This window comes from Ambystoma mexicanum, chromosome 9, assembly GCF_040938575.1.
Source record: "Ambystoma mexicanum isolate Mex_15411 chromosome 9, UKY_AmexF1_1, whole genome shotgun sequence".
NCBI lineage: Eukaryota > Metazoa > Chordata > Amphibia > Caudata > Ambystomatidae > Ambystoma > Ambystoma mexicanum.
In genome coordinates, this window is record NC_090931.1 from 269,007,149 (window position 1) to 269,024,744 (window position 17,596).

Here is a 17,596-nt window from a genome sequence, read left to right on the forward strand (position 1 = left end):
TTCCCCAACCACACCCGGGTGGAAAGTAGTCCCACAGGTAAAATAGTTCCTATTTAGGCCTCAAGAGGGCCTGGATGTGGCAGCATGTAAAACACTTGAACACATGTCTAGCTTTATGAGCCTGGCGCCTAAGGCGGCAGGACTGCGTCCAAAGGGCCCCAGCTTGGGCCCGCTGGCACTCCCCTGGGGGAAATGATGCCTGCCTCTGGGGTTGCTGGGTCGGACCTGGCTCCTTGGAGGTAGGCATCATAACAATCACGTGGGTGAGGAGTCTTCAGGGAGTGGGACACCAGATGGCGAGACACAGTATCCCCTTCCCTGTAACACGTTTACCCCATCCTACCAGGTAGGATACTTAGGAAGGCCCCCACCCCTTCACAACACAAACACTTTCTCATGGACATCTCGCTATGAGAGAAAATTGATTAACACCTGACATGCCCCAATAGGATAGTGAGGCAGGGTCAGGCAATTACTCACCATCACACACACACCTGACTTCCATTATACTTCCCCACATGGATAAAAGGCGGAGCACGAGAGCACACTCTGAGCGAGGCAAAGCACACGAGAAAGCAGCAGTTCCAAGATGGCAGTTTAATACAAGGCCAAAGACGGTAAAACAGAAGGGGATCGCAAGGAGGGAAGTTCCCTTGACCTTTTTGACGAGGAGCCGTTACTTTCATGAAACCTGGAGAACAGAAAACCTAATACCAGGAAACAAGGCTGAAGAATCCTAAATTGTGTGTTGGGGGTACTCAGGGCTCTCCCATGTCAATAATCAAGGTTATGGTGGTACTATCCTTGACTCTTACAACAAAGCAGCGCCAGTGAAATCAACACAGCCAGTGAGTTGGGGAGGCCATTACCAGGCCTGTCTGTGTTGAAGCCAAGGTTACAAGCAGCAGCATTGAATGGTGAATGCGGAAGTGAACAGTGTATGAAGCGCATGTGATAACCAACGCAAGTAAAATTGGGCAACAGGTGAGTGATTGAACATTGAAACCAAGATACAATACCTTAAACAGAGTGGTTGGGCACTGTGTGCATGCTCATTCGAAGGTCTCTGTAAGGTATCCAAGTGAGAGGTGGCAAAACAAGAGTGACAAAGAATTCTGAATCAAAGTGGTCCTGCAACGGGTCGAGCTAAATCCTGTGCACAATCAAAAGTCTTTGATGTTAAGAGTAAAGAAAGTTGATGATCAAGTAGATAAAGTTGGTCCATGCCCGAACAAGGGTGATCAGCTGAGAGCTTTTGGAAAACAAGTTTTTGTTAGAGTAAACCAAGATTGGTCCAAGCCCGGTGGAGGGAGACTGATTGAACATGGTGTTGAAGCAGATCTGAGCCCAGCAGAGGGGGATCCGGGGTGAACCATGAATCACCCGAGAAATTGGATTGATGAAAATCATACATTGTGTTAAAGAGGATCTGAGCCCGGCTGAGGGGGAATCTGAGGTGAATAGTGAATCACCTGAGAAATTGAGTGTGTGTGAAATCCTGAGAGGAAAATAACTTATGGTTTGTTTGTCGCATCAAGTCCTCTGAAAGAAGAGATTTGGAAAGGCAAAGATATGTGGGAAGAGAAGGCCCTGATGCTAATATTTGAACTGCACCCTTGTGCTAGAGAAGCCAGAAACTGCTGAGCTCTAGTGTGTCGCCTTGCCTGTGCTGAACGTGTGGGGAAGGGAGGCCAATAGCCTGAATATCCTGACTTGTCATTTCTTGAACACTTCTTCCTTTACATAACATTGTTTCCCACACTATTTGGATTTAGAGGTAAGAATTGGCAATAGGTTTATTAGTATAGGTCCTTTATTTTTACAAGACAACACTAGGACTGCATAATTATTATTTGATGGTTGTAGATTGCTCCCATCTTTAGATTTGGAATTAGATTGACATTTTTCAAACATTTTTGAAGTTTAATAAACGCCCTTGAACTGTGGTCACTTGTGTCTGTCTTACTGTTGATACCATGCCTTCCTTAAAATACACAAGTGGAGTTCCAAGAGAGTAGTCAAAAAGCAGCCTGAATCCAGAACTAGAAGATGAACAAGTCTGAAACATCACAACTAGACATACTGGTGCAAAGACTAGGCAGGGTCAGAAATCCAGGAAGTCAGAAAGCCAGAGAGTTTGTAAAATACATACAGAGTACACAAAGTATGACGCAGTTGAGAAGCAGCACCCTGTTTAAAAGCCTATGCTATATTTCCACATTAGAGACCAACATCTTGCACAATTGGTTGGATTATAGGTCAAAGTATTGATTCAAAAGGACCGAAAACAAAAAAGGTACAAACCCCTTTTTTTACCTAAACAGAAACCCCCCAAAAATATATAATTAAAAAAAAAATTCAAACCTTTTGTTTTTCGATCCTATTGACTCTCACCTTTTGCATTCAAACCTTTTGTATTCGATCCTTTGACTGGACACCAATTGGTTGTTTGCACTTGTTGTGCGAGGACTTGCCAGGCAGTACAAATGCCGGGAATGTAGTACAGGTGATGCTGGTTATGCCCTAGTTTCCAAGTGAGCTAACAGACTCACCACTGTGTGGAGTAGTTTCTCTCCTCTTGCACGGGGAGTCCAGACCATGACATGAGGAAAACTGAGGGTTGTAGGTCAAAGGATTGAAAAAAAAAGGATCGAATGGTAAAAGGATCGATTCAAAAGGATCAAAAACAAAAAGGATCGAAAATCCTTTTTTTTAAAAAAAAAAAAAATTGGGGGCTCCCCCGCCAACCCCCGTTTTTGTGGTAAAAAACACTTTTTTTAACTATACAAAGCCCCCAAAAAAATATAGAATTAAAAAAAAAAGATTTGATCCTTTTGTTTTCGGCCCTATTGCGTCGATGCTTTTACATTCGATCTTTTAACTGGACACCAAACTGAGTGCGTTGTGGGACTTCACTGTGCTTCGAAGATAAAACAAGGTAAGACACATTACCTTTCTGAAACAGGGATCTATCTTTGCGTTTTAGCTGTTTGAATCCGGTGATCAGGTAAACATTTGTTAAAAAAAACAGGGGTATATGGGAGGGCAGATAAAAACTACCCCAAGAAACAAGAGCAAATAATAAGGGGGATACAATGGGTTAAGACTTTCTACCTTGCTAGCTGACAAGCAATGTTTCCTTATATTAAACACATACTCATTCCATCACCGACCCCAGGTGACCCCGTTTGGACTCACGGTTCATCTCTATATTCCCAAATTTCTGAGGGCCATACTTTCCCTCGACACCTTTCCACATCTAACTTCTCTCCCTTTGTCTTTTGGTGTTTCTTCCTCCTGCTGTCTTACTCCCAGCCCTTCGTCAGTCTTAGTGGTAATCCCCCTCCTCTCCTCTAGCTACTTCCCAATTACCGCCATAGTCTCCTTGATGTTCAACCTTTCCTTCTCTTGACTTTTCCCAACCACCTCCCTAGTATTATTGGTGTTTCACTTCTCCTGCTCTTGACTATTCTCAACCTGTTCATTCTCCTTGAGGTCCTCCTAACCTGTGCTAAACTCTTCCCAACCACCTCCTTATCTATTTACTGTTACATCTTTCCTCCACTTTACTTGTACTCAATTTCCCCGTTTAGTCTCCTTCATGTTCTTCCTTTGCTTGACTATTCGAATCCACCGTCTCAATACCTCCTTCAAGCTCTCTCCACTTCTCTCCACCTCTCCCTTGCCAAACACTCCTCCAAACTTTCACACCACTGCTTGCGCTAGGCCTCCTTTTACATGATCCTATCCCTTCACTGTCTGCCGGGCTCCCAGAGAGTCTGTGAATAGTTTCACAGTTTATGCAGCATTGGCCAGGCCCCAACCAGCTGCTGAATAGACATGTGTTGGTTTTTGTAATGTAAGTCTCTTACTTACATCTGACCGTTGCCAAGTCAGTCCACCATTTTGGATTCTGTCCCATACAGGTACCGCAAGCCACAAAGCCTTACAGTGATCGAGGGGAGCCAAAGCCGTTCTGGAAGCAGTTCTGCCCGAGGACAACGTGTTCATTGGTTTAGCTTGGCACAGTTGTTGGGGGCTAACGATATCCGCTTTGAAAGGAACCCAAGACCTTTCTCAGCCACATGGTTTTTATAACTGCATCCACAGGGCTTGTATTGCCTGCAATGCTTCAGCCCACATAGGGCATTAAAATGGCCAGCTTGAACTATCCATCAACGTCTGATGAGCCTCTGCCAGCAGCCTGTGGTGTGGCATGGTGGGGCTGAGCAGGGTGTCATTCTCCATTCTGCCCCAGACCTTACATCACATTGAGGGTTGCCGCATCCTGCCCCATGCCTCCCCCAACCCCACCATACACCTATGTTGTGAGACACTTCCTAAGAATTCCCACTGGAGGATCATATTGAAGTTGGACAACCGAAGAGATCTTGGACCAAGAGACTTCACAGAAATTGCAGAGCGTTGAAGCAGTAAGCCTTGTGTATGGAGTGGGACACCTTGCAAATGATGTTCCAGACAAGAACGATCAGTAGGGATGTCAATGTACTTGCTCTAGAAAACTCTGCAGTTCATTATTAAAAAATTCAAAACGAACCTGCCTGGCGCCACCACGCTCTGCTGTTGTCTCTGATAAAAGCATGTCTCTGAAATACAAGTAAAAGCATACTACAGATCACATAAGAAAACATGTTAGTGGGTCCAATTGCTCGACCAGAAGCTGCTCATTTTCTTTTCTCGAATTTTACCACTAAACTGCAGATGGCGGGTTAGGGTCAGGCAACATGAGTGAGGGGTATGGGGGGCACTGTCTCTGGAGGATAGCTCAGGGGCAACGCACTTATATTGGAGGCAAGCCGATGCAGAGCAACACAGGTTTGATCCCCGGGTCCACGCTTGGAAACCGTTGGGTATTAAGCATGTTATAAATCGCCAATTATAGTTATACATTCTGTGGTAAATAAAAGTGAGGGAAAAACATTTGAGCATTCGTTTTTTCGAGCAATTGACATGCATCCGAAAACATTAGATGTATCACTGCTCAGTGACAATAAAACATGGCAAATAGTATAAAACAACCAGAAATCCTAGTGCTTGCAATAGTTGGAGTTGATGGCTCACAGGTTTAGCGCTCACTTCTGACATAGGGCACGTCTGCACTTTGCAAGTTTGAAGCTCTGATTCAGCCCCTAATCATTCCAAATCTGATAAACTGTAATGCATGTCATCCGTGTCAGAGACTCCCCCTCTTTAGGACTGGACTTGTGGGTGCTCATTTATGCACGGGTAGTGGAGAGAGTGGGCAGGCTTAGCACATACTTGGAAAGAACTAACCATGCCATGCAAAGCCCAGGCGTGCTCCTGCACAGGATCCATGGCAAGGAATTGCAGAGCATAACATCTGAAGAAGTATGACCATGAACAGAATAAAGCGTAGAAGGTGGGTGAAACAAGCATGGGCATTCCCAAAGGGGTCATTGAAGCTCTGAATATAACTCCCAGCACAGGTTGTGTGTCTGCATGGTTTACGTGAGGCTCAGCTTGTGACTGATCCTTTGATTCTGTGCTGCAAATACAACTGTTTTTGGGTTCTGTGGCAAACTCCCCTGCCTCTCCCAAGGGGTAGATGATGAGGTGGGCAAGGGCGGTGATGTTGGGCCTCAATCCTGGACTCTTTAATAAATGCCATCAAACAATGCCACACAAGATATTCCAGGCCTCAGCCTGAAGTAGACTCAAACTGGTAATATGGTCATAGTTTGCTCCCATTTTAGATTTAGGATTAGATTGGCATTTAACCAACCCTATTCAAAAGTTCAATAAACGCCCTTGAGCTATGATCACTCGTGTGTCTTTACTATTGCCACCACGACTTCCTTACACTTCCCATGTATGTAATGGCACAGGTAGGCCTGGATGAACTTTCCTGCAACACACCTGTATCCCATTAATTTAGGGTGATCTGTCCAGGACGAACCTTTAGAAAAGTTTTGTGAGCAACCTCATACATCAGGTGAGCAGACTATAGATATGGCTTAAAAATCATGGAACAATGGGGACGCTTTCAGCAGACACATTTCTGACATTTGTATGAATAAACATAACTGAAAATACATAGTATAACTAGGCAAACCATCCTATCAACATTGGTCAGGAAGGTTGCCCGTAATCCTGTCTGGAGTGTACTGGAATGAGGGTCAAAGGGTCATGGAACGTTTATGCTAACACTCCACCCCCCCTAAAGGTACTTCCGTTCCTATCGTGAAACTGAGCTGATCAGAGAGATCAAGAAAAGAGGAAGGTGACCTTTGCTTTGATCTTCACTTCCCTGTGAAAACGGAACTTCCCCAAATAGCTGCCAGTTCAAAAGGTTTGACGTCCTTTCATTGCAGGAAGTTTTCTCGTGTTTTTATTTTGCTGCAAATGTTTATTTTTTTAAACTATCTAATTTTTTAGGTGGTGTTAGTAAATTATATATATGGGGTGTGGGTGTTTGGGAATAGATACAAATTAAAGAAAATGGAAGGGTTGAATTAAAAATAAATTCGATGGGTTTTTTTCATTAAAAAAATAAATCGCAGTAAAAAACCCCGCAAAAAAACATCCCGTGCAAAATGACATGTTACTGTTCAAAAATGGGACAAAAGCAGATACAACTTCTCGCAAGCACCATACTCGCTAACTGGCCATCACTAAAGTTTGTTCATGCAAGAAGATCGACAGAGAAAAAAAAAAGACAACCAACACAGTGAGTGCTTCCAATGAGCGCATTAATTTATTCACTAGAAAGAGTGCTAAATACCCAGATTTTAATTAGCAAAGAGTGCACTTCTGCTGCTTGCATAAACTAATACAGAACTTTCGTTAATACTAACAAGTTTTAGTTAAGTTAACTGCAGTTTTGGAAGACAGACCCAGTCCATAGAAAATATAAAAAATTTAGACTGTACACATTTTTACATCACATTTAAAAAGAAACATCGCCATCACACCATAATACAGGTCGCACTTAAATACACCACAGAAGTCTCCGCGAAAAATGTTGCAGGTATTGTACAGCCAAAAAAAAGCAGATTTCACATTTACAATTATAAAAGAGGTACAGACTTCCAGTGATGCCACTCACTCCACAGCGCTGCTGCGAGAAAAAGGTTACAAACAGTAGCAAAAATGTGGGCCAAGGGCCCAGCTCCAATTCAACGCATATACATGTAGATTTTGTTTTTTTAAAAAAAACAATTTGCAAACCATTTACTCCAAGAATCGATAACGACATACAGTAGTACAATTGAGGCCTCCTACACAATACTGCGCGCGCGCGCACACACACACACACACACACACATCTAGCTGCACCAACGAAAGAGGGAATCATTGGCGGGATCTGAAATCTGTGATATTAAAGATGGGTTTCCAGAGGAATGGACTCAGAATGGGGGATAGCTGGCCTCTCGGAGACCCAAGTATGAAGTCTTGCACTCCTAAACAACAACTGTGATGCGCCTCATGCATTTGTGAAAAAGGGGTTATCAGCCTGAAAATACTAATGTCTCAGTAACAACTACCTTTCCAAATTCCCGCCCTGTAAAGCCTTAGTAAATTAAATGTATTGGATCACAGTGTTTGACATTTCGATATCCTGCGTTCGCTTTATTGAATTCAAACCAAAAAGGAAGTTGTTGGCTGCACATGGACAAGTCTGGTTCAGTTGTGAATTTTGTATGATCTTTTTTTAAATGTAGGAATCGGTTGATAAACTTGGGCAGACATTGATTCCTTAAAACTGGTGGAACAGATCTACTCATTACTCCTGTAGACCAATGAGCAGCCCAGTTAAGGCCTGTAGAACCAGGAGGACTCTTAAAGAGGCCCAGGTGGCCAGAAGATATTGGAAACTGGAATTTTTTTATGTTAAAGGTTGAAAACTGTATTTGACCAATAAAAAAAAAAGTGTGCATGGTACTCTGCAGGTTTGCAGAACACCGGAAGCCCAGATTTGAAAGCTCAGCAACCAACCTAATGAGATGCCCACATTATCCAAAACATTGTGTCTGAATGAGGCAGGACCAGCCAACCTCCGACACCTGTACTTACTTCATCCCATTGATGAACTTTTTCTTTTTTTTGTGAGTTTTGGACTACACTAAACAAGCCAACGGCACTTCTCAGAAGGAAGTTGGCACAGTGAAAGCCAAGGTCATGTATTGCAGTGCAGAACTTCCAGGTACTTCGAAGTTACTTCCGAGGCTTTGGCAGACTTTTGATCAAGCAGAGAAATGTCAAAATGTTTCAGTTTTAATCTCCAATGCATTTACTCCAATTTTATAGCTTTAATTGCATCTGAAAGTACTCCTTCACTTAGTACAAGCAGAACCAAGAGTCTCATCAGAGCCGTCAGCATTGATGCCAAAATCTCTGCATACTAGCCTGCCCCCCCCCCCCCTCTGGAAAGCAATTACAATTCCCATCAGCCCTACCCAGAATAGAGAATGAGGGATCCTGGGAGTCACAGTTCAAAACATTTAAAAAGCCACAGGTTGCAGACCCATGCCATCGTTCATGACTACGGGCAGGAGATCATCCTCTTGAAGGCTTCTAAACACATACTCCGAAGTCTCTTCCAACACACAGAGGACCCCATAATGCACTGATGTGCAGAATGCAAAAGAGCCTAACACTAGATGTATCAACACAATCTTCTTCCTTCAGCCACCTCAGACTACATAGAAGCACTTTCAAGCAACTGTAGTGGGGCAATCGGGACCCAACAAAGGCCTACAGAGCACTTTTGACATCGGCCAAAACGTGGAAACGAGTAGAAGTCATTCCCCTAAAAGTGAACAAAAAGTGAGCCAAGGCAATGTAAATAAAGCATGAATGCTATGGCAGAGAAGGCAGAGGTGAGAGGCACTGTGGCAGAGACAGGAGGGTAGAGGCAAGAAGAAACAGGGATGGTGCTTGTAATTTCATGAGTTGGCAACTGATGCAATGATGCCCAGTTACAGAATGGTGCCTCTAATCTTAAACAGCCCGGGTCTCCGTGTGGCGTGACTGGTTGTAAGACCGAACCCCCCCAACCCCCGCGCACTTGCCAAACCCCAATCTGGCGAAAAGAAAAGATCTGGACACTTGATCCTGCATAAAAAGACGAACATAAGCTCTTGCCCCGAAAGCTCAAAAATGTATACCAACACTGCTGTGGGGTTCAAGGACGAGAAATCTCAGTGGGCGAAGGAAATGCCAAAGGGGAGGGATACACTCTGGTGGACGTACAGCAGACTGTTGCTCTAGCTCGGGAACAATATATATTTTCCTGACCCTTCTACGCTTGATCTGTCCAACAGACTCAGAAACCCCAAGGAAGCCTAATTATATTTTTCTTAATAGAATGAGCCATCTTATAAGTCTAATGGTTATGTTCACCACATAGTGGTGGATTGATATTTCCATCTAGAAAATACACAATCCCATCGACAAAGGAAAATAAACAATATCAGTGTGCCACATAAAACAAGGTGGCACTAAGTAGAGCAGTTTGGAATCTAGATAACCTGGGGAGTGGCAGCAAAGGTGACAAACCACTGAATGAGGTTGAACATGGGCCAAAGATGGAAAATGTGGGTTTCGCCCACAATTCAATCTCCTGTTAAACGAGGCAGTATCGTTGAAAAAAGAACCTTTTTTCAAAACTATCCCGTATGAGTGAATGATTAAGCCTCTAACAGTAGGTATTTTTTTACACCACTCACAGCCGCATTTCTCAAGTCCAAAAGAAATAACTTTTCACTGTTTAAACCATACAATGCCCTTTCAAGTGAAAGTTCAAAACAGCAAACTATGCCAATGCAGTGGCAAGAAACACAATGGAACAAAATGTATAGCACAGCATGAACCTCTACTCACCCTCAGTTTATCAAGAATAAAAGCAAAATTAGAACTGCAACTGATGAGAGGCGTTGGGGTGAGGGGCTGTGTTGTGTGTAGATTATCATACACACAGGCACTTGCCACTGATAAGAGGATCTGGGGTTGGATTGAGCAACTCAACGGTGTGCGGATTATCATGCACAGTTGGATTGAGCAACTCAACGGAGTGCGGATTATCATGCACAGTTGGATTGAGCAACTCAACGGTGTATGGATTATCATGCACAGTTGGATTGAGCAACTCGACTGTGCGCGGATAATCATGCTCAGGTTTGGTTGAGGGGCTCAGCGGTATGTGCATTATCATAGACGCATATACATTCCATATAATACTATAGTTAGGATTGAGTGGTTTGTGTGGTGTATGGGTATCATACACACAGACATTTGCAAATACGGTGGACGTCTATTCCACATACACATAGAAACTTGTCATTGATAGGAGACACTGGGGGTAGGGTTCAGTAGCTGTGTGGTGTATGGATTATCATACACATAGACACTTGTTGTAGATAGGAGACCCTGGTGTAGGTTTAAGTGGCTGTGTGGTGTATGGATTATCATGCACATATAAACCTGCCCTTGATAGGAGACCCAGGGGGTAGGGTTCAGGGGCTGTGTGGTGTATGGATTATCATACACATAGACACTTTCCATTGATAGGAGACCCAGGGGGTAGGGTTCAGTGGCTGTGTGGTGTATGGATTATCATACACAGACACTTGTTGTAGATAGGAGACCCTGGGTGTAGGTTTGAGTGGCTGTGTGGTGCATGGAGTATCATACACATAGAAGCTTTCCATTGATAGGAGACCCTAGGGGTCGGGTTCAGTGGCTGTGTGGTGTATGGATTATCATACACAGACACTTGTTGTAGATAGGAGACCCTGGGTGTAGGTTTGAGTGGCTGTGTGGTGCATGGAGTATCATACACATAGAAACTTTCCATTGATAGGAGACCCTAGGGGTCGGGTTCAGTGGCTGTGTGGTGTATGGATTATCATACACATAGACACTTGTTGTAGATAGGAGACCCTGGTGTAGGTTTAAGTGGCTGTGTGGTCTATGGATTATCATGCACATATAAACCTGCCCTTGATAGGAGACCCAGGGGGTAGGGTTCAGGGGCTGTGTGGTGTATGGATTATCATACACATAGACACTTTCCATTGATAGGAGACCCAGGGGGTAGGGTTCAGGGGCTGTGTGGTGTATGGATTATCATACACATAGACACTTTCCATTGATAGGAGACCCAGGGGGTAGGGTTCAGGGGCTGTGTGGTGTATGGATTATCATACACATAGACACTTTCCATTGATAGGAGACCCTGGGTGTAGGTTTGAGTGGCTGTGTGGTGCATGGAGTATCATACACATAGAAGCTTTCCATTGATAGGAGACCCTAGGGGTCGGGTTCAGTGGCTGTGTGGTGTATGGATTATCATACACAGACACTTGTTGTAGATAGGAGACCCTGGTGTAGGTTTAAGTGGCTGTGTGGTCTATGGATTATCATGCACATATAAACCTGCCCTTGATAGGAGACCCAGGGGGTAGGGTTCAGGGGCTGTGTGGTGTATGGATATCATACACACAGACATCTGCAAATACAGTTGACTTCTATTCCACCTTACACCCTACAAACATTGGTCAGGAACTCAAGAAATGATAGGCTGATTGCGGTGGCTCAGTGTCCCAGATAAGAGATTGAGGTAGGAATATTTTACTTACTAGCTCAAGAAAGTGTGACCAAAACAGAATTTTGAGTCCAAAAGTAACTTCCATACTTGACTGAAGTTTTGTTGTTGCAATCTCCACTTTCTTTGAGACAAGTCAATCCCGTAAATGAATTATTACATTTTTATCTTGAAGGCCCGATCAAGACCAGGAACCCATTTGCAGAGCTCTTCTTTGGTACCGCTTCTAGGGAGGCCACTGGCCTGCACACAACAATGCAGCAGTGCATGCTGGCATCAAAGACGCCTGCGTTACGATTACCCGTAATTTGATTTTAGGAAGTAAATGGACAGCTACGCTGCTCGTCTGGCGTCCCCTTCATATCTGGGGGCTTACCGACGTCTTTATAAAAAAACAAACTCTAAATGTATTTTCAATATTCATGAAAGGCGCCCTAATCATGATAAGTGGGGAGGTGGAGGGAGCCGAGGGGTCATATCAGACGACCCGCTAGTGGACCCTAAGATTTGGCTCAGTCTGAATAGAAAAGGGACCCTCCCAAAGGAGAAACAAAATCCTCTGATTTCACCTGCCTTGGCAACTCAAAAGGTTGAAGAATTAAATAACTAGTTCGTTCATCAATACCCTGGAACGGGCTAGCAAATGACTCTTTCCCCAAACAAAGCCTAGATTTGAACATTCCAATCGCAGTGCTAGGCAAGTTTCCAAGTTAATCATTTCATGAATCTAAAACACGTCCGCTAAAGGTTCCCAGTGAACAAACGTCTCCGAGTTGTTAAAAGGCCACAGTCACGTTTGCAGGCAGCCAATTAAGTTAAAGAAAGTTTAAAGGGGGCAGGTGTGTAGTAGTGGGAGAAGGGACCCTGACTTCCACAGACTAAGCGAAACGGTCGGGTTCTAATATACATACCAGAGAATCCAACACACCACTAACAAAAAGGACCCTGATTTTACATTCAATATAAAACAATTCGTGGGATGTCACTTAATAGAATTATCAATTAAAGAAGCAAGCACTTTGTGGTGTTGCATTAGGAACTACTGTACATCACATTCAAGTGCACATTGCGTGTTGCAGTGAGCTTCCACTCTGGATTCCTGCAGACCATGCGCTTATTCCTGAAAATCTGCTTATTCTCGGGGTTGCATGCGACACATCTATACGCATAGCCTCGTTCAACTGGTGCGCAAAATGGCTGCTACAGCAAATGGGTTGTGTACACATTTTGTCAGCTAGTCACCTTGATCAGTAGAAACCTCCTGTTACAGCAAGGGCTTTCCCTGAAGCAGATGTTGTGGTTCTAAAGCAGGGCTCTGGCCCTCAAGAGCCAAATACATGCCATGTTTTCATGATATTTACACAAAATAGACAGGCGTACAGGGAATCTGAATGGGTTATTTAGCAACTGGTGGTTGTTGAGAAAACTCTGCACATATGATGCTCTTGCGGACCAGACAGTTCATGGTAATCCAGAAAACCAAGTCTGGATGCGGCTTCCCCAAGACCAGACTTGGACACCCACTTTCTATAGAACAGATTGGGAAACTCGTAACGGTTAAATCGCCACCTATGGCACAAAGAGCTGTTCTCAAATACCATGAAGACTGCGCACAGTCAGAACCAAACGGGTGAACGGCTTTGAGGTTGACTGCTCTTTCTCCATGTACGATTTTGCAATAGGTAAAGAAAAGTGCAAATGAACAGTGCCCAAATATTTGTATACAACATTACACATGTCTACATACACACACAACACACGCACACACGATTGAAAACCTACATATTCATTGCTAATCTTCTTACATTCAGAAACTAGGAGGCATCCTGCTGCAAATTAAGTGCGTTCCACTCTAAGTAGTAGGCAGAAAGGATTGGGAAACATAGTTTTAAGCATGTGCAAAGAGTTAAAAGTCTTTGTCCAAACATGATTTGTGCCGGTTTGGCCTCCAATACCATCTCCAGTTGACCTGTACGTATCCAGATGTTCTATACAGATGCTGCTGCCGAGGATCGGCCTGTTCAAAAGCATTAGAGCCCGAGACTCCTGGCTCCACAGCCAACAACCTTGTCACCATAGAACATCTGCATCCCGATTTGGCGGCTCTACGTTGCATTTATTAGGCTTCTCTATTGTTTTTTCTTACACCCAGAGGCGTAGATAGGGTAGGGCCTGAGCGAGCAAGACCCACTCAAAATCTGTAAATGCCCACTCAGCAGCACTGTGTGGGCGTTTACAGATGTTAATGTTACTGCGGTGGGCCCAACTGTATTAGCTCCAGGCCCCACTTGTTAGACAATCCTGGCTACGCCTCTGCTTACACCAACTAATTCAAGTGGGTATTGCCTCTGGGTAAACTAGTCAAGCTTTACGTTGAGGGTGTTTTAGATAATTGTGGCCACATCGACAGAGACATGTAAAATCAGATCATTAATCCACTCTGCAAACAGCTTGAGATGAGGCCTAGAATTGTAAACTCTTGCACAGAACTGTGATAAAGAAAGCAATCTTGCAGTCATGGGGGCTCTCGACTCAATTTAAAACCCATTAGCCATCCCAAGTCTTCTGCCTTACCTTTTGGAAGGTAACTACATTAGTTTGAATTTTTCGCATTGAAAGGCCACCATGGATCTTTGTTTTAAGGCATTTTGTTAGGGAGTTGGAGGGGGGGCGGACAATCTCAATTTGTACACCTTTTATTTTTTATAATGGTCCCCATTCGAGGATTAACCTTGAACAAGACTTAGAGGATCAAAAGGGAGCACAAGAGTTTATAGCAAATTGCACAGTTTACCCAGAAGGACCAAACTTAGTTTCTGGGTTTGATCTCGCTTATTCAGATAGTATTCCTCAATACTTGTAAATCATCTTTTCACACATTTATCGTAATTTTTATATTCTCACCTTCTGGTCAATGTATCCATCAACTTCAAAAGTCTAATGAACTGATTATCATTTCCAATTCATAATCCCTCAACATTCTAGTTTGTGATGCGTTTAATGGCACCATGTCCAACAATTGCATGAGATCGCATTCTAAGGTGTCTTTAAGGCATGACACATTCCTACACCTGTTTGGTGCTCCAATGGATCACTCCATGTGAGATTATACAGCGGATCCATCTATAGGAATATGTTCATTGGATTGATGCAATTCATGGGTAAATTGACCATAAGCGGAGACATTAAAAAAATAGCAACTCGGACAGCTGTCTGCGAGAAATTAAGAGATATAGTGGCGATCAGCTTCGGAAGAAGGAGTTGCGCAATCGGGAACCACGTTTGGCTATTAGGCATATATAGAATGAGTGACCGGTTCTCTGTGGAAATACTCCGGGGTCAACACAGAGACAGGAGTGCTGTCCAAGTTTCTTATTTGTACAGCAAAATACTCTCACATTATATTCTAGAACGGTATCCTTTACTAATCTAAATCCAGCCCTTGCATACGTGTGGGTAACTGCTGGCTGTAAAACACTGAACACTGTGGTGTAAGGGTTCTATCCATTGGTATTATGACTGGGTACGGATTACCCTTGCCCACTATGCATGATGGTTTATCCACGTGTTAAGGCTCAGATGCTAGTAGGACATTTAGGACTAGTGGGACATTTAGGTTATATATGTATTAATCTATACAATACTTCTACATTGTCAGAAGGCTCTTAATGATAAGTGTCACTATTACCAGAATCAATGATACTTTCATCCACCTCCGAAGGGTGGGGCGTTGAGTTGACCAACAGGGAATCACCACTTGCCCGAAGAGCTCTGCAGCAGGTGCCTTAACACACACAGTTACCTTCCACATTAAAGTCAAACAGGTATTTTCCCAGTAAATTCACAGTGGACGACCTTTATTCCTGACAAGCCAGAGAGCATGAAAACTCCAAGTGCTCCCATAACCTTATTTAGCAGAGTAAGGGCTGGAGGATTTGACCGATAACCTCAGTCAGACGCCTTGGGCTCAGACTGCTAACATAACAAGACCGGGCTTACCGACGCACTGACTGGTCAAATCCAAGTTGGTTTGGTGCTAAGAAACTCCACTGAAATTCATGGACAAATGTTCATTACAGGTATCGTTTGCCATTCATTTCCTCAACACGCGCTGCCCTAATTGCAATATAGAAAAACTGGTCTATCCTTGTTGGTCAAGCAACGGGGTCTACGAATGCTGCCAATTGTTCCCAGGGGCGGGGGTGGAATTTCACATTAAGCAAAATCAGACAGCCTGGTCCAAGCAGGAGTGGCAGGGCGTTATGCATGTAAACAAGTTGCAGCGGACATAGTCCCAACAATGACTCGTGTGTGACTGAGGCGGAGAGGGAGGCAGTATCAGAATTCATAACTGTGTGCCAACACCGGCAAGGTGGAAGCTGGGCTTGGGCAGTGTATGGGTGTCGTGCTGAGGTGCAACGTCTTTAAGTGTAAGGGCCAGCCACACGAGGGCCGACACCCTCCCTGCATTTAGAGGACTATGAAATGACATCCCACTGGGGCGGTTTCAAAAACAGCATGAATTATCTATGCAAATGTGTGTGCCGCAAAGATTGGAAAAAATGTAAACCAGTGAGCTTGTGACACATTAGCCGCTCTCATGAGAGCGCAGGATGCTTTCTGAAAGGCTGAACAGCAATGTCCGACAGATTCCTTGCGGGAATTCAGAAAGTAGGTAGCGGGACTACAACAGGGTGTTTTGACTGGTCCTGAGATACCGCACCTCTCAGCATAATCAGCAGCCAAATCAGCATGGTGGATTAGACTGATAACTTCAAACCAATGCAGGCCACCTGAGCTTCTGCCCATTGAAAATAATCAGCCACTTGTATTATCATCTGTTGTTTAGAAATAAGCTTCACATCATTACAAATCATATGTAAACATTCTTAAAATAAATCCTGGCATTGGAGAGTCAGGTGAATTGTTACAAAGCCAACAGAAGAGTCGTTTGACAGTTTCAATTGGCGCCAGTGAACAGCTCCGGCCATCCGGTGACATTCTGCTGGTTTATGACCGTTCTCTGGGTCAAGAAAGTCACGGTTCTGGCAACCAACGTCTAGTGTGGGGGCTAGATCTTTGAATTGGTCTGCTCCAGGGGTCCCATACCAATCCTTTCAAAACGGGGGACAATTTTGTTACTGCTAATGCTGAAAAGAGGAAAAGAAAAACAGAAACAGAACATTGTTACACAAATTCCAGAATTCAAATGCTAAGGCGAGAGGTTGAAGTACTAAACGGTCATCGCTAAGGACACACAAGAGTGCCCCAATAACTATCACATTGGAAATAGCAGTGCTGGGGGTCCTCCCAAGTGTAGCAGGATTTAGAAAAACATTTGTGGATTTGGAATCCCATTCCAGGTTTTCGGATTACCCCTTCACTGGCAAACACAATTGCATGGGTTTCCCTGGCCTTGTGGAATCCATCTTTTTCTGCTTTGCAACGTGCTTTACAAAAAACAAATGCTTAAAACTTGGTGAGCATTTTCTATGGCAAAGGGCCAACTACTGTGCTTTCTTTGGAGGAAAGGCATGCCGCAGCACTGTGTAGTGAACCAAAGAAATATAAACAAGTCCCATATTCACGAGCAAACTAGATAGGGGAGTCAGTATAAGATTCGGCTCTGTACAATCTGAGCAACACTCGTGGTCAAAGGTTTAGCCAAGACTAGCAGAGTCCCTTATACTGCCCGGATGTATTAAAGGAGGACCAATGTCGCTCTGACAAAGATCACAGCATTTAAAATCCCTCGTGACTGACTCAGAACAAGCTCCCCACATGGGTTCCCCATTTGTTTTCAGTTCAAACCATACCCATAAACACATTCTCATTTGGGCTGCCAATCTGTTTTAGTGCCACCTTGTCCCATAGAGATGAAATCTTTCATCGGATAGTTCCTCCTGACGCAAACCAAATGGGTGTTAACCTGAAACAGCCAGTAGAGACTAGGGCAAAAGTGCCAGATGACTGTTTCCTTAAAGTCCAACAGCTCATGTAGCAGGATTC

The 17,596-nt window shown here is 43.9% G+C and overlaps 1 protein-coding gene across 1 annotated transcript in view; it reads right to left on the bottom strand.

Moving 5' to 3' along the window:
• Positions 1–6,714: 6,714 nt before the first annotated feature.
• The window catches only part of KSR1 (kinase suppressor of ras 1), a 736,034-nt gene continuing 725,152 nt past the window's right edge, over positions 6,715–17,596 (bottom strand). Inside the window, exon 20 of the mRNA XM_069614610.1 lies at positions 6,715–16,737. Within this exon, the coding sequence (XP_069470711.1) occupies positions 16,659–16,737 (79 nt within the window). The 3' untranslated portion in view covers positions 6,715–16,658. The remainder of the gene's footprint in view (positions 16,738–17,596) is intronic.